The sequence below is a fragment of the Bubalus kerabau genome, chromosome 21 (genome assembly GCF_029407905.1).
Source record: "Bubalus kerabau isolate K-KA32 ecotype Philippines breed swamp buffalo chromosome 21, PCC_UOA_SB_1v2, whole genome shotgun sequence".
In the NCBI taxonomy this organism is placed as follows: Eukaryota; Metazoa; Chordata; class Mammalia; order Artiodactyla; family Bovidae; genus Bubalus; species Bubalus kerabau.
In genome coordinates, this window is record NC_073644.1 from 5,478,076 (window position 1) to 5,501,992 (window position 23,917).

Below are 23,917 nucleotides of genomic sequence, written 5' to 3' on the forward strand. Positions count from 1 at the left end.
AGGAATCTTCCCAACCCAGGGATCAAATCAGGGTCTCCTGCATTGCCAGGTGGATTCTCTCCCACTGAGCCACCTGTGAAGCCCGGTCTTTAAAGTACTAGTTTCTCCTTGTAGTTCCCAGACAGTCCTCTGGGGGCACTCTCCCCACTCTCAGTTGTATTTATTTCTTGCTGAAGCCCCCCCATTGGAAAAGACCTTGATGCTGGGAAAGATTGAAGGCGGGAGGAGAAGGGCACAACAGAGGATGAGATGGTTGTGTGGCGTCACTGATGCGATGGACATGAGTTTGAGTAAACTCTGGGAGTTGGTGATGGACAGGGGGGCCTGGCGTGCTGCGGTCCTTGGGGTCGCAAAGAGTCAGACGTGACTGAGTGACTGAACTGAACTGAGCTGAGGCCCACAGCTCCCAGAGGTGCTCGGTGACACCCTCAGGGTGAGCGTAGGTTTGTTTTGTGCCTGTGAGGTGTCAGGTCTGCTCCGCCACCTCCACCACGAGCTGCTGGACCGATGTCCTGGCCTCTGGGATCATCTTATTTCTTGAGTGAGGCTGTATCACCTAGCAGCTGGGAGTGTGGAGCAGACCTCTGGGCGGGAGGCTCAGCCTCTGTGGGCTCCGGTTCCCGTGTGGAAGGGGCTCCCAGCACCGCAGAGCTCCAGGCTGTCGTGGGGGGTCATCGGAGTTAAACAGTCCGTAAGAGGCCAGGCTGGTGCCCAGGGCAGGTGCTGAGCCAGGCAGGCGGTGGCCCTCAGCCCATCCATCCAGGCGGCCTGCCTGAAGCCCCCATGACCTTTAACTAGTCCACATACAAATATGGTATTCAATCACATGTACAGTATTTAAATTAAATGGGTGTGGCTGTGAGTCGGCCCCTCTTCTGGGTTTTCTGCTCTGAGCCTCGTTTTCCTAAAGATGAAGTAGATCATCAGAGGAAAACAGCAGAAGAGAAAGGGGCATCTAGCGATAACTCCAGGCATGGACAGAGGAGCCTGGTAGGCTGCAGTCCATGGTGTCGCTAGAGTCGGACACGACTGAGAGACTTCACTTCCACTTTTCACTTTCATGCATTGGAGAAGGAAATGGCAACCCACTCCAGTGCTCTTGCCTGGAGAATCCCAGGGACGGGGGAGCCTGGTGGGCTGCCGTCTATGGGGTCGCACAGAGTCGGACACGACTGAAGCGACTTACCAGCAGCAGCAGTGATAACTCACCAACGTCTCCAGGAGTCTGAGCACCGACTCGCTCCTTTGTCCCTTTCCCGCGGGGACAGGGTGGGCCGCGTTGCTGGTGTGTTCTCTGCCGAGAGCGCTGGTCTCCAGCCTACAGCATCCACATAAGCTCGTCTTACTTACTCACTGTGCTGGGTGCTAAGTCACTGGGTCGTGTCTGACTCTTTGCAACCCTATGGACTGTAACCTACCAGGCTCCTCCTCCATGGGATTCTCCAGGCAAGAATACTGGAGTGGGTTTCCATGCCCTCCTCCAGGGGATCTACCGCACCCAGAGATCGAAGCTGAGTCTCTTGTGTCTCCTGCACTGGCGGCAGGTTCTTTACCACTAGCGCCACCTGGGTAGCACTTACTGGCTGGCTGGCACTGACTTGGCACCTGTCAGGGCATGTGGTCCAGGCCACCAGCACGGCTCACCTGGATGCCTCCAAGAGCCTGGCCTCCATCCTCAGCGTTCCCCTCTGCCCTCATCACCCCTGCTCACAGGCCCCCTAGCCTCCCCACACCCCTGGAGCCCTGCAGGCCGGCACTCCCTGCCCCGCCCCCACCTGCTCCTGGCTCCTGGAGCTCAGGGCCGTTGCCCGGACAGCCCTTCCCCAGGCCTCCGCACCCAGGTGACCAGCCCCTCAGAAGAGAGCGGCGCGGGGATGGGGGGCTGTGCTAGCCCTGAAACGAGCCCTCAGCCCTCAGAGCTCAGTGTCACTTGAGCTGTGTGACACCCCACCGAGGGTAGGCTCCCTGTCCGCAGGGACTCTGGGGCGGTGGACGGCTTCTACCCAAAGGCTGTGACGTGGGGCCACGTCCCTGAGGGGACAGTGCCCTTCGCGTGCACTGAGGGTCCGTGGGCCTGCTCTGGCTGCAGCCCTCCAGTGGGGGTCGGCATATCGTGTGTCGTCTGCCTCCCACAGCCCGACCCGCGGCCCTCGGAGGAGCTCAGTCACCCGGTGGATGAAGGAAGGATGGTGGGACCTGGGACCCCGCCCCCTGCCCCTCCTCTCTCTAAGACACCTTTGCAAACTGCGGCTTTTCACCAAGGATGTCGCAGCCAGTGTGACCGCCTGCCTGAGCCCTTTACTCCTGAGGCGTTCTGCCCCTGGGCGGCGGCTGAGCAAGCAGCTTGGGAGGTGGGCTGGGACGTGGACTGGGCTGCAGGGGCCTGGAAGTGGGCGGGGCTGGGGGCCTGGATGTGGGCGGGGCGGGGGGGGGAACCTGGACATGGGAGGAGCCAGGGGGCCTGAATGTGGGAGGGGCCGTGGGGCCTGGACGTGGGAGGGGCCAGGGGGCAGGTGACTGCCTGTTTGCTGGGATGTCTGAGCACGCCCCCTGGGGACCCGCAGTGCCAAGACCACGTGAGGACTGTGGTCCAGGCAGAAGTGAGGCCCCCGTTCCGCACGGCGAGCTTTCGGGGCCTCGACTGGCACTGGTGGTCAGACGGGCAGAGGCCCGCGGCCGGCTGCCCGGGCGCTCCCCCGCTGGCCCTGGCTTGTGGAATAGCATGTGCTGCTCAGAGTCACTTGAGGCCATCAGACTCACAAAAGGACAACGGGACCATTTCCAGAACAAAAAGGGACACAGGCCGCGCAGACACAAATAGCAGCTGTGAGGGCCTGGCGGACGGACGGCCCCGCGTCCAGCCGAGGTCCGCGGCCTCAGAAGCCCCGTGGCCCCCTCGTGGCCCCTTCCCCTCACCCACACCACTCTTGTGACTGGTGAGCCTGGTGGGTCTTGGGTCCCCACCTTGAAAGCACCCACATTTAGTTTCCATCAGGAAAAGGGACCATGTCCAATCTCCGCCTCAACCCGACCTGAACTCCTAACGTGGCCTCGGGTGCTGGCGTGAGGCTGGAGCGCTGTTGCCTCCGATTCCCGGGTTAGCTGGAGACCCTTCTCCTCAAGGCCGAGTTACTAGAGGGACAGGGCCAGTTCGCCTCTCTGGGCCGGCTGTCCTCCTCCTGCCAGTTCAGGAGGTGGCCATGGCCTTGTCTGTTCTTATTCCTGTGGAGGAGGGGGGCCATGTCCTCCAGGATCCTTGACGGGTGGGTCTGCCTTCCGTCGTTCCCACAAAGGCTGTTATGTTCAGTTCAGTTGCTCAGTCCTGTTGGACTCTTTGTGACCCCATGGACTGTAGCCCCAAGGCTCCTCTGTCCATGGGATCCTCCATGCAAGAATACTGGGTAGCCATGCCCTTCTCTAGGGGATCTTCCCGAGCCAGGGATGGAACCTGCATCTCTAATGTCTCCTACACTGGGGAGAAGGGTGGTGGGTGATCTCACACGCTCTCACAGGACTGGCTGTTTTGCTCGTGCACAAGCGTGTTTCCATCTCTGCAAACGTTCAGGAGGAGCACCAGCCTCACTGGCAGACAGCTCCGAGGCTCCTAGACACCAAGGGACCCTGGATTTTTATTTCATAAAAGTGAAATGTGATATTTAGGAGATACACACGTTATCATCTGTAGTTAACTTGCAATCTGGCCCAGCAACTTGAATATGCAGATCATTAAGTGTTTGCACATTTTGTTAACCGTGTGTATCAGTGAAGTGCTGTATGTCCCTGACACGAATGTTAGATCTGTGCACACGCTGGCCACCGACTCCTGCTTCAACTTTGCTGCTGGGTTTTTCAAGCGGTACCTTCCTGCCCCATGCACTTTTAGTAACGTTTTCTGTTGCTCCCTCAGAACAAATGTGTGATTGTTTTCAGTCCTCGCAGTTTTTGGGGAACGTGGGTCTCCTGTTTCCACCCACTTGCCATCACTCAAGCAATTTCACTTTTTGTGCCTTTTCTAATAGAAAAAGAGATTAAATTCATGAGAGTAATTTTTTAAACTGAAGATGGCCTTGCTACAGAAGAAGGAACGTATTGAAAAGTGTGGGATTTTGTGATTGTTTATCCCAGTGATCCTAGTCCTTGTGGGAACACTCTAACCTGCAGAGGTTGGCAGAAGTGACCCCAGAGGTCGGAGGTCAGTGGTCGTGGTGCAGGTGCTTTCTGTTAGGAAACCTGTCATTTAAATGTTTCCACGGGGCAACTGTCCTCAAGCCATGCTGCTAGCTTGCTGTAGTCAGATACTGCCAATACTGATCAGTTAATCCCGTGATCAGTGTTGCCTTGTCCGTGGTCTCTGCTGTTTGTGTGGAGGTTGGAGAGACCAGGCCAGGGCCCTCTGTCTGCCTGCTACTGTCAGAGGCTGCTTTGTCCCCAGCTGTCACCTGTTTCTTTCAGCCATCGCCGAGTTCCTTCTCTAATGAGAAAGAATAAGCAGATTAACTCCTGACATGTGAGCTGATTACTTAGAAAGCAAACCACGATTGTAATTATCAAGAGCCTGTTCATCCACTGATCAATATATCCAGAGGTATCTTGTTACAAAGGGCATCCTTTAACCTTGGGAGTGCATGTGAACACCTACACACCTATACACACACACACACACACACACAGAAGAGGACAACAACAACAAAAATACAACCATCATAACCACTGTTGTTAAGGAAACAGACATTTCCATTTCTTCAAAGCATATTTACTTGAAAAAAATTACAACTCTCTTTAATGAATGTTTTTCTTCTCTTCTTTTAGTTTAACTTGATTTTAGCTTTTCAAATCTGATCTTGTCTATTGACACAGCACATAATCCCTGGGTTTCCTAAGGTGTGAATGAGCAAGAACCCCCTCAGTGGGGGTGCTGCAGGCTGGGTGGGGAGGTGAGCATAGCACAGCGGTAGGGAGGCCGGCCCCCACTCCAGGAAGGGTCCTGAGCAGAGGGCTGGCCTCTATGAGGGGCTCCATGAGTCCTGGGGTCTCCCTGAGCCATCCCTGCAGGGTGAGACCAGTGTGGCCATTACCGGGTATCCCCTCCAAGCAGCCTGAGGCCAGGAGGCCGTGCACAGCAGGGGCTGGGGGCTGGATGCTGTGCCCAGAGCCGTCGGGAGCGGGGGGCCAACACTTGGAACAAAGGCGAGTCTGCACGCAGTTTTCCTTTGGCCTTTGGCTCATCAGCAGTGGGTGGGCTCCAAGTCCTCTGTCCTTGAGGATCAGAGAGGCCGGCCCTGGGGGATGCCGCAGGTCTGCGACGAGGCTGCGGAGCTGCCAGCCACAGGCAGGAGCAGCCGTGAGGGCAGGGCCAGCCTGGCTCCTTGCACTTGCGTTTCCAGACATTTCCTGGGTCACAGCCTCTCGCTCTGGGCCACACAGAACCACAGTCCCAGGATCTCGCCTCCCTCTCTGCATCCTCCAGTTGCCCTCTCGTCGGTTCCCTAGACATTGCCCCGGGTCAGCAAGATGCTGGCCCTGCGGCGTCTACGGGGCCAAGGGGCAGGCAACTTGTCCTGAGGGGTCAGGGAAGCTCATCAAGGTTAAGAGCCTGAAACGCCTCCGTCACCTCGACTTAAAACTGGGCAGCACAGCAGGTGCGGTTGGTGTCTGCTGGTGTCCAGGGAGGGGCCTCACACCCTGGCGAGGTGGGGCTTGCAGGGCCACAAGGGTGGCACGAGGAGCAGCAGAGCCGGGGATTCAGAAGCTCGGATGCGCCTGATGCCAGCGGTGCCAGGCAGTAGCGGGAGTCAGGGTCAGGGAATGTCCAGGGTGGTGACTGGGCAGGGTCCGGACCCGAGAGCCCACAGGAATGGCGCTGGTTGACCTGCAGGATCCTTGGCCCAAAGGTCTGGGCGTGAGAGTAACGCACATTAACACAGGGTCTAGACAGATGTGGATGGATCAGCCCCCAGGGGATCCGAGTCCCTCCTCCTCTGCTCAGGGTCCCCCTGGAAAGCCCTCAGATGAGCTAACACCCCTCACACCACAACATGGGGCAACAGCTCACTGCTTCACCATGTACAGAGCATTCACGGGGATTAAAGCTTTGTCCCTAGCAGCCACTTTCTAAGAACGACATTTCATGCGCTGCATTTAGGCATACATAGAGATTCAGGCCAGAGGGGACGTTGTCACCTTCTCCAGACCTGCTTGAGCAGTGCTGGCCTGGGTGATCTCAGGTGATGAGCACAGGTACTGGCCTGGGTGATCACAGGTGAGTGAGGGTGTTGGCCTGGGTGACCACAGGTGAGCACAGGTGCTGGCCTGAGTGACCACAGGTGAGCACAGGTGCTGGCCTGGGTGACCACAGGTGAGCGTGGGTGCTGGCCTGGGTGACCACAGGTGAGCGTGGGTGCTGGCCTGGGTGACCACAGGTGAGCGCGGGTGCTGGCCTAGGTGATCACAGGTGAGCACAGGTGCTGGTGTGGGTGACCACAGGTGAGTGCAGGTGCTGGCCTGGGTGACCACAGGTGAGTGTGGGTGCTGGCCTGAGTGACCACAGGTGAGCTCGGGTGCTGGCCTTGGATGATCACAGGTGATCACAGGTACTGGCCTGGGTGATCACAGGTGATGAGGACACTGGGTGACCACAGGTGAGCGAGGGTGCTGGCCTGGGTGATCACAGGTGAGTGCCGGTGCTGGCCTGGGAGATCACAGATGATGAGGACACTGGGAGATCACAGGTGAGCAAGGGTGCTGGCCTGGGTGATCACAGGTGAGCGAGGGTGCTGGCCTGGGTGATCATAGGTGAGCGAGGGTGCTGGCCTGGGTGATCACAGGTGAGCGCGGATGCTGGCCTGGGAGATCACAGGTGATGAGGACACTGGGAGATCACAGGTGAGGAAGGGTGCTGGCCTGGGTGATCACAGGTGAGCGCAGGTGCTGGCCTGGGAGATCACAGGTGATGAGGACACTGGGTGATCACAGGTGAGCGTGGGTGCTGGCTTGGGTGATCACAGGTGATGAGGACACTGGGTCATCACAGGTGAGCGAGGGTGCTAGCCTGGGTGATCACAGGTGAGCGTGGGTGCTGGCCTGGGAGATCACAGGTGATGAGGACACTGGGTGATCACAGGTGAGCGAGGTAATGACAGCACCTCAGTCCATGGGACCCGCTCCCCCACCTGGCAGGTTGCACTGTTCATTGTTCTTCCAATTCCTCAGAAACCAGGGTCCCTCAAAAGTAATCCAGGACTTGTAACAAATGATGCCAAATTGTATCTGAGATGAAAATGTTAAATGTCACAGTGAGATTCGGGGAGATCAATTTTTCTTCAATTTTGCAGAACTTGGTAATACACCCAGGTGTATGTGTATGAATTTATTTTCATGATATGGAAATGTTGACTTTCTGAATATGGTAATCTCCTTATGGAATTATCAAATTATTCAAAGTTATACCACACAATATAGATTATCATAAGCAGCTGTTTTGTTTAATTTCAGAATTTTCAGAAATAAGTGTTTTCAAGTGTCTACCTTTACTGCATGAGTAGGCAGGGAATATTTTCTATTTCTTCAGTCAGATACTTGATAAAATGTACATGGTGTCTGATTATATGATCATGATAAATTGTTTAAAAACAATTTCTGAAAAAGGAGCTAAACAAAGCAAAAAACCATGAAACTGTTAGCACACCCTTAACTAAAACAATATGTATCTGGGAACAGTTAAAGCAGCAGATAAAGACAGTTTACCTGAGACCATCTTTATAACTGGTATCTTGGAATGTTTCCTTTATTTCCATTTATCTGTTACATCACTTTTCTTCATCTGAAACATCATGTCTTATTTCCTGAGGGGTTTTTTAAAGTATTTCGTTGACCATTTCTTCCCTTGCAGAGTGTTCGAGTTATTTTTATCCTTAAAAAGAGCAGTGGCTGACACTGGCTGGCACCAGACTGGCACTGGGAGGTGCTGGGAGGCGCCTGTGAAAGGCAGACGTTGTGCGAGGCACTGCCATCTCTGCCGCTAGACGTTTGACACCATTGTTCCCTCGGCTCCCAGGGACCGACAGGGCAGCGGGACAGATCTGTGCCCGAGAGGAGACCTCGGCATCGTGCTCTCAGTTACTGAAACGCCCGAGAGCAAACCTATCGATCGTTTTTTGCAGAGTGAGCTGTGGACGATGCCGGCCCCCTTGGCTCCTAGAGGCCAGTCACTGGACCCTGCGGGTGGTCCTTCCATTTCTAAAGCCAGCAACATGCTCCCCATCCTTCCTGTACCTGGATCTCTCTCCCTGGCCTCAGTCTCTGTCCCCAGATGAAGAAGACTCTGCCTTCCAAAGGCTCCTGTGGTTAGTGAAATAGTCCCAGAGAACCTCTGCTTTGCCATAGATACACCTTGTCATGTTCACAGGTTCCACACACTCGGAGAGGAGGGATTATACAAGGGGTGAAGATTGGGACCCATTCTTAGCATTCTGCCCACACAGGCATGAAATGAATAATGGATGGGTGGATTGATAGATGTGTGGCTGTGTGGATGGATGGACGGATGGATGGATGGGTGAATGTATGGATGTGTGCATGGATGGATGGATAGATTGGATGGATGAGTGAATGTCTGGATGGATGGGTGGGTGGTGTGTGGATGAGTGGGTGGATGTGTGGATAAGTGGATGGATGGATGGATGGATGTGTGGATGAATGGATGGGTATATGAGTGGATGTATGGATGGATGATGGATGGATGTGTGGATGGATGGATGGATAGATAGATGGATGGAGGAGTGGATGCCTGGACAGATGGGTGGGTGGATGTGTGGATGAGTGGATGGATGGATAGATAGATGGGTGTATGTATGGATGGGTGGGTGGATGAGTGGATGGATGGATGGATGGATAGATAGATGGATGGATGGATGGATGGATGGGTGGGTGGATGAGTGGATGGATGGATTGATGGATGGATAGATGGATGGATGGATGGATGTGTGGATGAGTGGATGGATGCATCGATGGATAGATAGATGGATGAATGTGTGGATGGATGGATGAGTGGATGTATGGATGGTTGGATGTGTGGATGGGTGGTTGGGTAGGTGGATGGATGGGTGGATGGAAAACTATGGGTTTTTACACAAAGTATTCCCAAGCTAGTTTTGCAACATAAAAATAATAATAACAGTAACAAAATGCCCTGGCATTAACAACATGTTGTTTTATGCTCCTCGCATGTTGTCAGAACAATGACATGAGGGGGCACCACATATTTGTTCAGTGTTGCTCCCTGCTGACAGGGTAGTGGTGCCCGTGATGTCACCTTCTCAGGGGTCCTACAGCTTCTGGCGCCTTGCAGGGTCACCGTGAGACCCCCCAGAGGCTGCACAAGAAATGGAACCCTGTGATCATCAGGCCCTTCGGAATCTCACTGTCTTGACAGCAGCTGGGTTTGGGGAGCCAGGCGTGCGATAGAGGCTTGGGGAGGAGCCTGCCCGCCCCCCTTCTTCTCCGGCTCTGCGTGGGGCTCCCTTGCCTGTGACCCCATCCCTGCTGTGGGAGGGTTCCAGGGGCCAGCTATTTAGAGTAAATAAAAACTGTATGTTCTATGTCCACAAAGGAGGCATTCGTGTGAGGTGGGTGGGCTGATAAGACGCGTTTGTGGCAGAGTTGTCAAGAAACCTCTGCGGGCGGCCGCATGCCTCTCATAGAAGCAGAGTCTGCCCCTGCACGGCCACGGCCATAACCATGGGCCTTCTTGTTCCTCCGCCCTCCCTGGTGACCCCGAGCTCCGAGTGCCAGGGACAGAAGTATTCCACAAACAAGGAGAGTCCTCTTTGCCCTGGCCCACACTAGCAAATTCCAGGCTCCTCGGGCCCCGCCAGCCCCACTGCAGGAATGGCCCGGTCCCATCAGAAACATGCAGGTGCCTGGGCCCTCCTGCTTGCGTGGGCGACCGGCCACACTTGGCCGCTGCCTGTGAGGAGCGGCTCCCTCCTGCCCTTCAACCCTCTGGACCACGCACTTGTCCCCGTCATTTTCACCTGAGGTTCTGTCCAAGGCCTTGCGCTCATAGCCTGATTTGTGACCTTCGGTTTAAGGAAGCACCTGGCAGGACAGGAATTGAGCGCCTGGGCTGAGCTCCAGTCCAGCCTGGCAGTCTCTCGGGCACAGCCCACGGGCTGCTCTGTGAGGCCAGCACCTAGGGGTCCATCTCAGGGAGGAAGGGCGGCATCTGTGTTTAACCCAAGCCCAGCAGGCCCCACGCCTGGTGGCCAGGGCGGTGCCTCCACTCCCACCAGGATGGAGAGGGGCTGGCAACCCACAGGCGGTTGTGGGTTCTTGTGTGGACGATCCCGTGAGATAAGACAAGATGTTCTTCTGTTGGATCATGTGTATCAGCAGGCCCGGTGTTAGCCCCACTCAGAGCAAAGTGACCTGGACATTTGAGCAGTTTCACACCATCAACCATCATCTGGCCAGGGCCCAGGTCTACCAGACGAAACCAAGTCTGCCTCCTTTACAGTCGCTTCCCTGGACTCTGTTCTGGGGGGACAGACGCCTGCGGAAGGAGGCTGGGGTTCTGAGTTGTCCCTGCTGAGCCGGAAGAGGGGTGGGTCGGGAGGTGGGACTGCTCATCCACAAAGCTCTGCAGTGAGACTCCTGCAAAAGCATGGCCAACCCATCCTCCCACCACAGAAGCCGATGGAGGGTCAAGACTTACAAAGATCGCTTTAAGAAGTCATGCTGTCCATCAGTTTTCATTTCTGAGCTTCTGCTAGCTTTTTTCTGGGCTGTGGGAAACCTAGTCACCTTCTCATGGTTTTTGAGGATCTAATATCTCTTCTAGCTTAGATCTAATATCTAAGCTAGTGGAGGTGATGGAATTCCAGTTGAAATCATCATCCTGAAAGATGATGCTGTGAAAGTGCTGCACTCAATATGCCAGCAAATTTGGAAAACTCAGCAGTGGCCACAGGACTGGAAAAGGTCAGTTTTCATTCCAATGCCAAAGATAGGCAATGCCAAAGAATGCTCAAACTACTGCACAATTGCACTCATCTCACACGCTAGTAAAGTAATGCTCAAAATTCTCCAAGCCAGGCTTCAGCAGTACATGAACCATGAACTTCCAGATGTTCAAGCTGGTTTTAGAAAAGGCAGAGGAACCAGAAATCAAATTGCCAATATCTGCTGGATCATGGAAAAAGGAAGTGAGTTCCAGAAAAACATCTGTTTCTGCTTTATTGACTATGCCAAAGCCTTTGACTGTGTGGATCACAATAAACTGTGGAAAATTCTGAAAGAGATGGGAATACCAGACCACCTGACCTGCCTCTTGAGAAACCTATATGCAGGTCAGGAAGCAACAGTTAGAACTAGACATGGAACAACAGACTGGTTCCAAATAGGAAAAGGAGTACGTCAAGGCTGTATATTGTCACCCTGCTTACTTAACTTCTATGCAGAGTACATCATGAGAAACGCTGGGCAGGAAGAAGCACAAGCTGGAATCAAGATTGCTGGGAGAAATATCCATAACCTCAGATATGCAGATGACACCACCCTTATGGCAGAAAGTGAAGCAGAACTAAAGAGCCTCTTGATGAAAGTTAAAGAGGAGCGTGAAAAAGTTGGGTTAAAGCTCAACATTCAGAAAACGAAGATAATGGCATCTGGTCCCATCACTTCATGGGAAATAGATGGGGAAACAGTGGAAACAGTGTCAGACTTTATTTTGGGGGGCTCCAAAATCATTGCAGATGGTAATTGCCACCATGAAATTAAAAGACGCTTACTCCTTGGAAGGAAAGTTATGACCAACCTAGATAGCATATTCAAAAGCAGAGACATTACTTAGCCAACAAAGGTCCATCTAGTCAAGGCTATGGTTTTTCCAGTGGTCATGTTTGGATGTGAGAGTTGGACTGTGAAGAAAGCTGAGTGCCAAAGAATTGATGCTTCTGAACTGTGGTGTTGGAGAAGACTCTTGAGAGTCCCTTGGACTGCAAGGAGATCCAACCAGTCCATTCTGAAGGGGATCAGCCCTGGGATTTCTTTGGAAGGAATGATGCTAAAGCTGAAACTCCAGTACTTTGGCCACCTCATGCGAAGGATTGACTCATTGGAAAAGACTCTGATGCTGGGAGGGATTGGGGGCAGGAGGAGAAGGGGACGACAGAGGATGAGATGGCTGGATGGCATCACTGACTCGATGGACGTGAGTCTGAATGAACTCCGGGAGTTGGTGATGGACAGGGAGGCCTGGCGTGCTGCGATTCATGGGGTCGCAAAGAGTTGGACATGACTGAATGACTGAACTGACTGACTGAATATCTTCTGCAATGGGCTGGAGTGTTGGATAACTTGTTAGGTTCCTCACCGTCTCTGTCTCCCTTAAGGTTTTCTTGGCTCTCAAGAACAGCCTATGACCTCAGGTGGCCCGCCCCCCCGCCTTCTGATCCAGGTTGCCCACCCTGAGGACCTGGCCTAGGGGTCACACGTTTGGCAGGTCAGTGTCCCAGTGTGAGACGACCTGGAACTGCGATCTTTGTGCTAACCTGTATTGTACAGGGGTGTCAATGGTGTCGATAATCTTTAAAAGAATATTTGATGGAGGAAATATGGAGGAAAAGTGTAAGTTGTAAAGCATGAGTGTAAAAACAGCAAGTGGAAGACCAGGTCCCTAAAGATTCCCTGCGCTTTTGTGGATTCCGCAGTGACGGCTGCTGTCATCTGCTCCACTCTGGTCCTCTTAGAGAGAAACAAAGGATTCGTATGAACAGTTATGACGGCAGCACCTTGTGGTTCACTGGGGCCCGTGGATTCATTTCTGGAGAACACTTTCTAACGCGACTGTGAGCGAGGAGACCAGGTGGCAAATCAGTACAGGAGAAAACCGCCGCGTGCCAGGCCAGGGGCCTCCAGCCGCTCTGAAGCCCTCCTTTGTGCATTTAGAGGAAAGTGCCCCAGAGCCCCGTGCCCACCCCGGCTCAGGAAGGGGAGGGCCCCGTTTCACGCAGGGTCACTGTGTGATCCGTCTCCAGGTGGTTTCTGCCTTGGGTACCACGGACATTACAGCAGGGTGGGGATGGGAGGGCGGGGTCCCCGTGACCTCAGTGGGCCTCCTAAGCGCTGCCTGAGCTCCTGGGAACCCTGGTGCCAGCAGCTCAAATATGAACTGTGTGGACCTCAACAGCTCCTGAGACATGGTCTGCACTCGCCTGCATGCAGGCCCCATGAGAGACACCAGGGAGCCACTGGGGAGGGGGGGCTCTCCATGGGGCGTCCACAGGGGACTGTACGTGGGGACGCTGTGTGTGTCAGACCCACCAGGGAGAAAGGGCAGACGGTGGAGACCCACGGCTCTGAGCCAGAGAGACCTGTGCTGGGGCACACGCCAAGCAAGGCAATTCAGTTGTGACTTTGGTTTGGGGATTTTTTTTCCTGTAATTTAACAGGTGACCCCATGGACTGTAGCCGGCCCAGGCTCCTCCGTCCATGGGATTCTCCAGACAAGAATACTGGAGTGCGTTGCCATGCCCTCCTCCAGGGGATCTTCCTGACTCAGGGATCAAACCTTGGTCTCCTGCAATACAGGCAGACTTTTTTCCCTTCTTTTTCTTTCTTTTTTTCTTTTTTCTTTTTTTTTTTTTTCACTATCTGAGCCATCAGGGAAGCCCTAGAATAAGAAAGTAAAATTACAGATTACAGTTTGGGCTGTAAACTTAATTAGATATGCCACCCAAAGCTACTATTTTGAAAACCAAGGCAAAAATGTAGGTACAACCAGTGAGTCTGAGCCCTCAAAATGAAGGAACAAATTTTATTTTCTGAGAGATGTCATATGGGGAGCAAGCACATGTGTATTATATGTACCAAAAGCTCCTCTGTGGGAAGCTGCTGGAGGTCAGTGGCAAAATGAGGACTGTGGGTTCAGAGTGGCATTCAGGGCTTGGGACTCCTGCACGGCAGGAGGGAGGGTTGTTGGGACTCTGGGGCTTCCCGGCATGTCCAGGCCCTGCCCAGAAGACCAGTGGCAAGGCTGGACTACAAGCCTCTCCTCGGTAAATGGACGTATGGACAGATGCAGGCTCTCGGCAGGAGGGTCAGAAAGTGACCTGAGTGCATCCCTTTTATTCTGAGATGACGCCTTTCTTGTTCTTTTCTTGTACTTTCCCAAATTCCCTTTCTTCCTTTTGTGTAGGCTAGTACATGGTAATTTCTTGTTTTCTCTTAATGTCTTGTTCAGTCACTAAGTTACATCTGACTCTTTGAGACCCTGTGGACTGCACCATGCCAAGGCTTCTCTATCTCCTGGAGCTTGCTCAAACTCATGTCCATGGAGTCAGTGATGCCATCCAACCATCTCATCCTCTGTCGTCCCCTTCTCTTCCTACCTTTGATCTTTCCCAGCATCAGGGTCTTTTCCAATGACTCAGTTCTTCGCATCAGGTAACCAAAGTATTGTAGCTCCAGCTTCAGCAATAGTCCTTCCAATGAATACTCAGAGTTGATTTCCTTTAGGATGGACTGGTTGGATCTCCTTGCTGTCCAAGGGACTCTCAAGAGTCTTCTCCAGCAGCACAGTTTGAAAGCATCAATTCCTCTATGCTCAGCCTTCTTTATGATCTGACTCTCAGAGCCATGCATGACTACTGGAAAGACCATAGATTTGACTAGACGGATCTTTGTGTCTTAACAAAAATGAAAGCTTCCCAGACTTCTGGAAATGCCAGTCTAAAAACCTCACTCTTCATTTTTACTATTTGACTGCTCCATGAAGCCTGGGAACCTCCCTTTAAATGAGGGTGATGCGCATGAATGAGCCAGCAATGATGATGTGTGGTGGGCTAAGCCTCTACCATGCAGTTTTAAAGTGTATTCTTGGCAAAACCTCTAATTAGCTGAGTGATGATCATTTTTATTGTCTCTAGCTTCATTAAAGATCTGGTCAGCTGTGAATATGAAATTTTATTAAACTTCCCTGATGAAATTATAGTTGCATGATCCCTTAGGCCTTATGTTTCAAGCTATCTAATCACAGGAATTTTAAAAAGTTAAATTAATTATAGTGAGAAGAAGCCCACCATGACTTATATCTTGTCAATAGAAGGTTTTCATTTTGTTAAATTTAATAGATGGACTCGCCTTCACAGAGGGGGGTTCTATATGTGTGTTATTCTAGTGGGAGGAGGGATACAGTCCTGCTCTGACAAACAGCATGTACTCTCTACTGTGTGACCCTGAGCTGCTGTTGTTGTGCAGTCACTAAGTCGTGCCCGACTCCTTGCAACCCCGTGGACTGCAGCACTCCAGGGTTCCCTATCCTTCACTGTCCCCCGAAGCTTCCTCACGCTCACGTCCATTGGGTCGGTGATACCCTCCAACCATCTCACCCTCTGTGGCATTTGAAGATATAGGAAAACTCAGAGGTGAAGCTGCAGCCGTCCTCACGCTGGCCTCTCCTGCACTCAGGAGGCTGTAAGCGGCTCCCGGGGGGTGGAACAGAGCCGCCACCACGTCGGCCCAAAGCTGGGAAAAGCCGTGAGTCCCAGCCAGACCAGCGCTCTCCCCGCAGAGGAGGAAGGTGCAGCCTTCCCTAAGAGCCCAGAGGGTGGGAAACAACAGTGCGTCAAGGGCGCTGGGTCTCAAGGTCGTCAGCATCTCTTACGCTGCCCTTCCCTGGTAGTTACTGGGCACTGGGGCGTGGGTGAACAGCAGATGTCACTGGACGTGTGTAGTGCTGGGTTAAAGGGTCAACCTGGTTATTTGGAGAAGGAATAGCTCACTGGCCACTCCTCCCCAGCCTGTCAAAAAAAGAGCAGAATTGGGGGCCACCCTGCGCATTCTGGAGAAGGCAGTGGCACCCCACTCCAGTACTCTTGCCTGGAAAATCCCATGGACGGAGGAGCCTGGTAGGCTGCAGTCCATGAGGTCACTGAGTCAGACACGACTGAGCAACTTCACTTTGACTTTTCACTTTCATGCATTGCAGAGGGAAATGACAACCCACTCCAGTATTCTTGCCTGGAGAATCCCAGGGACGGGGGAGCCTAGTGGGCTGCCGTCTATGGGGTCGCACAGAGTCGGACACGACTGAAGTGACTTAGCAGCAGCAGCAGCAGCTGCGCATTCTGCCTCTGGGTCTGGGGTGTGGCTTGGCATCTGTATTGCTTCTGGTATGTTCACACACACACACTCACACATATGGTTTTGATGCAAGCCAGTGATGGAATATAATTTCCAGGAATGTGATGGAAAACAGCATAAGGTATACAATCTAGGTAAAAACAGCCATTTAAATACAAAACAGCACTCACTGAATCATCACGGTTTGTTTGAGACCATCGTGTATGAATGTGTGATGTTTGTCATTTTCTGGTTACAGTGAGACAATGGGTATAAGTAGCAGTTATATAAACAAGCAAGGGCTCAGAGCTTCCCCGTGGTCGCAGGGTGACGTGTCTGCTGTCGGAGCTGCAATGTGATTTTCAGGATCCCTCAACTCGGCCTTTCTGAGTGTTCAACAGGCATTAGCACATTCTGCCAAGGACAGCTGGTGTAGTAAATTGTGAGCGGATGGTTATGCGTGCCTGTGGGGTGGGCAGGATGGGGGTGTGGGGGAGGCAAGGCAGCTGCTCCCACCCTGCAGAGCTCTGGGGGACCCAGGGACCTGTTGCTCGCAGAGGAGGCCCTGGCTGGGCTCTGGGAAGCCCTCCCATCTCTCCCAGTCAGTGCCTCTGTTAAACAGAAATGTCTCAGCCATCAGCCATCTGCAGTTAATGTCACCCTGAGAGGCAAAACCTAGGGCCAGGTAAAGGCAGTGGGGGCCCGCATGGAGCACCCAGAACTGGGGGTGGCCCGCAGCTGGGGCCTCAGAGTGAGCATCACCTTCTCCGTGGAGCCCTGCTTCACTTGCTCTGCCTCGGTTTGCTCACCTGAGCAAGTGGACTTGTAAATGACCTGCTCCGTACGGCTGCTGGTCACACTTATAAAACTTCCAGTGAGAGCTCAGCTTTCCCTCCTGGACCATCAGCAGACGCTGCATCTATGGAAGGGGCGGCCCGGCCGGACCCCCAACATGCACGGTCCCCACGTGTGCCGCTACAGGAGCCTCAAGGTGCCAGAGACAAGTGTGCGGCCCCACCTCCCTATTCATGACCACAGACACCACCGGAGGCTTGGGGCCCTCGTCTGGTGGGCAGGGGGTCAAGGTCAGCCTCTGGAGACCCTCCTGGCAACACCTTGTGGGTCCTGACCCTGCACACGGGGCAGCCTGTGCTTCCTGTGCCGGCCACATGGTCTGGTTTGCTGCAGACACTGCAGAGCACAGGTGGATGAAACGACCTGGGAGATGAGCCCTGCTTGACGCCCACGCTCCATGTGAGTGACTCGCCCAGCACCTGCGCTCGACTTTGCACTTGGAGAAAGGCAAGGCAGGGATGCTAAGGGCTTTATCCGGAACCTTGGAGCCGTGCTGAGGGGTTTCTCTGAACCTCTGCAAATTGCCAGAAAGAATTCAGTTGTGCAGGTGAATTCATTTCTAAGCCAGAGCTCTCTAGACCCTGGCATCCAGCCTTTTGGGATGGAAGGAAATTCTCTGTTAAAAATGGTGGAACAGCTGGGAACTAAGTCCTTCCAGCCGAGAAGAGAGAGCGGAGTCTGGGTTCTGTTGCTTGCTGGTGGAGTCCGGCCTGGGAGACAGCACTTCCAGGTTCCGTACCTCGTGCCACCCCAGTGACCCAAGGGGACAAGTCTGGCAGGGTCCCTGCCTTTAGGAATGGCACTGCCAGCAGGGAACAATTTAGGTGGACCTGAGGCAGTCCCTCTGTGAGGCTGACCGCGTAGAAGCTGCATCGAGAGAAGCTCGGTCCAACTGCCTGGAGCAGACCTCCCAGTGGGTGGGGGCTGGGGGGCAGGTGTCAAGGTCAGGGGGGACAGGGGGCAGAGGCCAAGCACGCGGAGCCGGGCACACCGCAGGGCCTGGGGGAGAACTGAGAGGCCGGAGCAGCCCGGCCTGGAGGGCAGGGGAGGATGCTCCTGAGGGCCGAGGCAGGGTCGGTCCTGGGAACCATCAAGGTCACGGTCAAGGTCATGGTCACGCCAGAGCTGAGTGCCCAGGAGCTCCCATTCCATGAGCTGCAGGGCCCAGCAGGGCCGTGAGCAAACTCGGCTCAGGGGTAAGTAAAGGAAGAGGTGATGTGGTCAGGGGCGTCTGGAGTAATCCGGGAGAAACCGTAGACTCCGTCCCCGGCCTGCTGGTGGCGGGGGGTGGGGGAGGGGAGGGGCAGGATGCTAAGGACCCACAGGCCAGGTGGTCACAGCGAGACCCTGGGCTGGAGCCTCCCCAGGGGGTGTGACACTGGTGAGTTGCTCCAAACAGTCATCACTGCCCCGATGTCACCATCCTGGTCTGCAGGGCGGGGGGTCTCTGTGCCCCAGAAACCACCTTCCAACTTACTAGGTCCTCAGCTTCTCAGAGACATTTGTGATTTTAACACTACCACCCTCAAAAGTGCACTTCCCTAAGTTTCCTGGGATGGGTTTACCCATTAGACGGAGGTGTGATTTTTTTTAAGACATTTTCTTCCAATTTCCTGTAGAATCTGAACAGTAACTGAGAGAGGATTATAAATGTCTGTTGGGGTCCTGCCAGATTTGAGCCACTCACGTTGTGCACCAGAGTTCTGCTCCAGAATTACCGTCTAAATAAGAACTCTGCCTCTTCGATGAAAGCTGTTATGAATTGACAAATTAACACTGCACTTGTCCTTACCCAAAATGCTGCAGATCCACAGATTTTAGCTTCTCCTTGGGCTCCTTGCATCCCGAGAGAAGCAACTTCCAGGACACAAACGCCCTTCTCTGTGCCTCACAAATAACCATATTCAGGGACACAAAGGCTGACTGTTGTAAAAATATTAGTATTCAGATGCGCTTGTGTTTCGTTAATGCATTTAACTACATACAATATAGCGAATTGTTTCCCGTTCACATTTGCATTAATTTATATTAGCCATAGAATCTAAAGCACAGCGAGAAAAGCAGACCCTTTCTGTTGCAACCTATAAATTAGTTCTGCGTCCCTGCAAAAATCTACAGCCTGATGCCGGCCACAGCGTTCTTCAGGGTGCTGTTTCAGAACGGTGCGAGGTGGTGAGGGCTTGATATGTGATAAATATGAGTGCTTTCGTGTGGTTCATTTAATCAGTGTCAGAAACGATGTGCCACGCTCTACGTGATGGGTTTGTAAGGCTTGTAGCGTGGCTGGCGTGAGGCACAGTTGACACCTGTGTGCACCCTCTTAGGAGCAGGAAAGAGACCCCAGGACCCTGGGCCCTGGCTGTTTGCCTGGTACTTGGTGTCCGACAGACATTTATGATGTCCGTACTCTGCTTTGGGAACATAGGTCAATATATTGACTGCACAATGAATGTCACCCATGGGACAGTCTCTTGAGCCCTCTGATTTTGTTAAAGGAGTGTGCACCCTTCAGCTTTTGTAATTTATATTGTGGAAGTAGGTGCTGTAGATGTAAAGCCTCCCCTGAACACGTGTGATGAAAGGAGAGGCCCTCCATGCACCCATCACCCAGATTGGCCAACTCTTCCTGACACCCCCGGACACAACCTTGGCCCTGCCTTGACTTAGCCCCTCCTACCTGTGCTCACCCGCACCTGTGCTCAGGCTGAGTCTTCTTCTCCCTTGAGGTCTGGTCCTGCCCACACCCTGTTCCTTGACTGTCTCTGGGCACTTTCTGGAAAAAAAGAAAAAAAAAAATCCCTTCACCTCAACCCCTGAAGCCTGCACAGGCTGGCCAGCCTATTCCTTGAAGTATCCTCCCCTCAGCCCCTCCCCCCATCCCCTTTTACCTCCCCCCGCCGGCCCCCTCCCCACCCCCCCACCGCATCCTGCCCCGCCATCACCCCTTCCCGCCCCCACTGGCTCCCCGTCTCCCTCAGGCCTCACACCTGCCTCCTGGGGCTCCAAGCCTCCCTGCTCCCGAGTGAACACGCCAAGCTCCTTCCCAAGGACTGTCTCCCGGGCATCCTTCCCTGCAGAAGCACATTGCCCCCCACCCCCCCGTCCCCGAGCGGCCCACACTCTCACACTGTCCCCTCAGTAGGTCGTCCTGATGCCCGTGTCCCGCTTCCTTTCATGTCACTCAACGTGACTTCACACACTGTCTGTGTCCTATGGCAGCCACAGCAAATGACCGCAAACAGGACTTGAAACAGCGGGGAACTCTCCTCTCCCGGCTCTGGAGGCCAGAAACCTGCACCAGGTGTGGGCGGGGCAGCGCTCTCCCTGGTGTCTCTGGGGAGGGGCTGCCCTGGGCCTCCCACCTCCCTGAGTCCTGGAGACCCTGAGTTGTGGACACACCAGGCCACGGTCTGCTTCCACACCACATGGCCTCTCCTCTGTGTGTCTGCATCCAGATGCCCTCTGCTCACAGGGACACCGGTCACTGGGTCAGGGCCCACCCTACACTAGTGTGACCCCATCTTGACCTGATAACATCTGCCAAGACCAGAGGTCCAGAGAAGTTCACATCCGTGGGTGCTGGGGGTTAGGATGTGGACACACCATCTAGAGGACACCATTCAACTCATATTGCTCATTTTCATCTCTGTTCATGAGACAAGGACCACATTTCTGTTGAACTAGTGCAGGACATTACGTTTGCTAGGTACTCGGTAAGGCTGGGTGGATGGATGGAGTGTAGATAAGTGGATGGATGGGTAGATGGATGGATGGATAGATAAGTGGATGGATGGATGGATAAGTGGATGAGTGGGTGGGTGGATGCTGTTGGTAAATGTCAGTGAATAGATTGCTGGGCAGTTAGATGGATGGATGCTGTTACAGGAAAGTGTGAGTATACCCACAATTTTTGTCCATGTGTAATAAACTTTGGAGAGGAATGTTCAATTATACCCATCTTTGTAATTGAGGGCAAGATGAGGTCCTGCCATTCTTAAGAGAAATGCTGTATATTTTTGTGAAAAGCTAAGGGAGAGTGGTGTGCAGCATGAGACACCCCCTTCCCACTCAAGTTTTCTGATTGTCACTGCTTGCAGAGGAGAAGCCCAACCAAAATGTCCTGAATAAGCAGTTCTGTCCTGCAAGAGGCCTCTTGTGGACTCTGGGAAGTAAAGAATTCTAAACGCCCCGTTTCTTTAAGGCATGAATTGCAAAAGACGTGGGAGGTTCCATTTTTACTGAGAACACTAAAAATACCTTTTGCCAAATACATGTTTCCAACATGCTTGGCTTGGGCGCCAGTGGCCTTTTAGGTGATAAATGTGCCATCAAGGTGCCCAGAACCCTGGAGCCTCCCAGGGAAGGAGTGGCAGCACCCAGGGGCGATGTTGTGCATGGCTGTGTTCGCTCGGGGAGGCCTGGTGCACAGTCCAGAGCCCCTGAGACGATCCCCAGGGGCCCTGAGATACAGAGCCGCCACCGAAAGAGAGGCTCGGGCAGGGCGGGTCCTTCCCAGGGCAGTCAGGGGCCACACTGAGCTGCATGGCGCCCACACCCTCCGTGGATTCTGTAGGAGACGGCCAGTTCGCCAACCGGGAAGAAAGCGGCATTGTCCGTGGCCCGCTCTGCACAGCCGCGTTCACATCTCGCTGTTGTTTGCAGGAGCAGCAGATGTGGTCCCGAACAATGGGGCCCCCTCGCAGGACACGGCGGTGACAGACTCCAAGCGCACAGCGGACCCAAAGAATGCCTGGCCCGAGGCCAGCCCAGCTGACCCGGGGGGCCGCCCCCACCTGGTCCGCCTCTTTTCCCGAGATGCCCCGGGCCGGGAGGACAACACCTTCAAAGACCGGCCCTCGGAATCAGACGAGCTCCAGACCATCCAGGAAGACAGTGCGGCCGCTCCCGGGGCGGTGGACGCAATGGCGGCCCAGAAGAGACCCTCCCAGAGATCCAAGTACCTGGCCTCGGCGAGCACCATGGACCACGCCAGGCACGGCTTCCTCCCCAGACACAGAGACACGGGCATCCTCGACTCCCTCGGCCGCTTCTTTGGCTCGGACAGGGGTGCGCCCAAGCGGGGCTCAGGCAAGGTGAGCTCCGAGGAGTAGAGGCGCAGACACGGGCATCCCCGGGGGAGTGAGTGGGGCGGGAAGGGGACCCGCGGGTGGACTCAGCCCCGAGAGGAGGCGCAGCGTCTTGCTGGAGATGCTTAGGAGCCCCTGGGTCTCGGCTTTTGAAGTTCCCACCCTCTTCCCCCCGCTGACCAGGGATGCAGTCGGAACCCGCGGTTCAGGGTGGAGAACATTCTGAGTTCGCATCTCTGGGGTGGCGTGGGTGTGGGCGCCGCAGAAAGGGAGCCCTGTGCTGGGGCCTCCTGTGTCTCGTGCTTGGGGGCTTGAGTGCTGGTTCCGCTTCTGCTCCCGTGCTCCGGGGTCAACACTGGGCTAAGCCGATTTGTTCTTGGACTCAGTGCCGCTAGCCTCGAGTTGCTTTGTAACAATACTGCAATTGAGGACTTTGGGACAAATTTAAATTCGCCTTGAGCAGACGTTGTCTTTTGTCTGAGTCACAGAGGGGAATAAATGAAGTGTGTCTGTGAATCAAAACTGTATGATTTTGTTACTCTGTTCGTTTGAATATGGAATTTGCGCTTTCATTATTTAAATGTTCTGTAGAGAAAAATGTGTCACAAGAGAAACTTGCTCCTGCTGTGGCCCAGGTTGCAGCAGTGCTACTGGGCTTGATGGTGAATAGAGCTTCCGTGGTTGACGTTTCATTGAAGAGCTAATCCCCAAGTGACAATCAGATAGCAAATACACAGCCTGCGTGGCACCTGATTTTAGAGCGTTGGACAGCTGGGGGATTTTGGAAAGAGTGAGGCTTTCCATAAAAGCCCCTGGTTTATTGGGGGTGCTCACAAAACTAAGATGCCCTTTGCTTCTGGCTGTGTCCTGTGCTTATCCTGAAAGGCCCAGGGAGGCACGAGGCTTCTGAGCCGAGTGTGGGCAGAGGCCCTTGATGTCCTGGTCTCATCCTCAATGCTGGGGCCCTGGGAGCGTGAGAATTTCTCAGATTTGCTTTAGTCTCTAGCTACAGTTCTTAAAATGACTGACGGTCCTGATGTTGTTAAAGATAAAACAGATGTCAGCTGCGCCTGTGTGGTGTCAAGGTTTGCTGAGGTTTTCGGGCACCTGCTTGGAGCTGAGGTCTGTCGTGTGGCTTTCTAGTGAATAACTCAGTGTACCTTCCGGGCTTCTAGAGTTTGTTTCCTGACGGTTTCCTTCTGCGTCCTGTACTTTGGGGCAGTCGTACCCCACCCCTTAAAATGCTAGTTTCAGTCCGAGATGCTGTCAAGCCACACCGGAGCCTGGCTGCCTAACCCAGTCTTGCAAAGCACCTCACATGCGTGTAGTGTCGCCAGTTTCGAAACCTTAAATATGCTGCTTAACCCAAAGGAAAAATACAGGTGCGGAGACTAAGCAGCTGGAGAGCATCTATTATAAAACAAGCTTCGTTTCAGTGGTGGCAGGTTAAGCTAAAATCAGACTGTGAAAGCATTTATGTCAATTGTTGTGACCTTATCTCAAAATGACTGTATTATACATACATGTTTTTCTTCCTTTGTGTAAAAGTTCAACATTGATTGCATAAAGTCTCATATTCCTCAACATTTTCGAAGAAAAGGTGCCTCAGAAGTAGACATCCATGTCGCAAACTAGCCTTGCTAGATTATCAAGGATCTAGATTAAAACATTTTCACAGGACTTAAAAAATAAAAACAATGTTGAAATAGTTGATTTAGTACTTTTAAAAGTATCAATTCTGTAAACGCCTGGGTCTTGAATAAAAAAGATTTTTAAATGAACAGCTTTGCCCTTTGATGCCAATGAAATCCATTAGAATTTGAATGTGAAATCATATCTGTGATTGCTTATTACCA

At 53.4% G+C, this 23,917-nt stretch overlaps 1 protein-coding gene across 10 annotated transcripts in view; it reads left to right on the forward strand.

Moving 5' to 3' along the window:
• Nucleotides 1–23,917, forward strand: part of MBP (myelin basic protein) — a 106,877-nt gene that overhangs the window by 49,745 nt on the left and 33,215 nt on the right. For 7 of the 10 annotated variants that reach the window (XM_055559494.1, XM_055559499.1, XM_055559504.1 and 4 more), the window contains one exon: nt 21,637–22,067. In XM_055559494.1, coding sequence (XP_055415469.1) covers nt 21,637–22,067 — 431 coding nt within the window. Of the gene's footprint in view, nt 1–8,159; nt 8,343–21,636; nt 22,068–23,917 lie in introns of all 10 variants that reach the window. The other 3 variants (XM_055559503.1, XM_055559502.1, XM_055559501.1) reach the window with 1 other exon arrangement.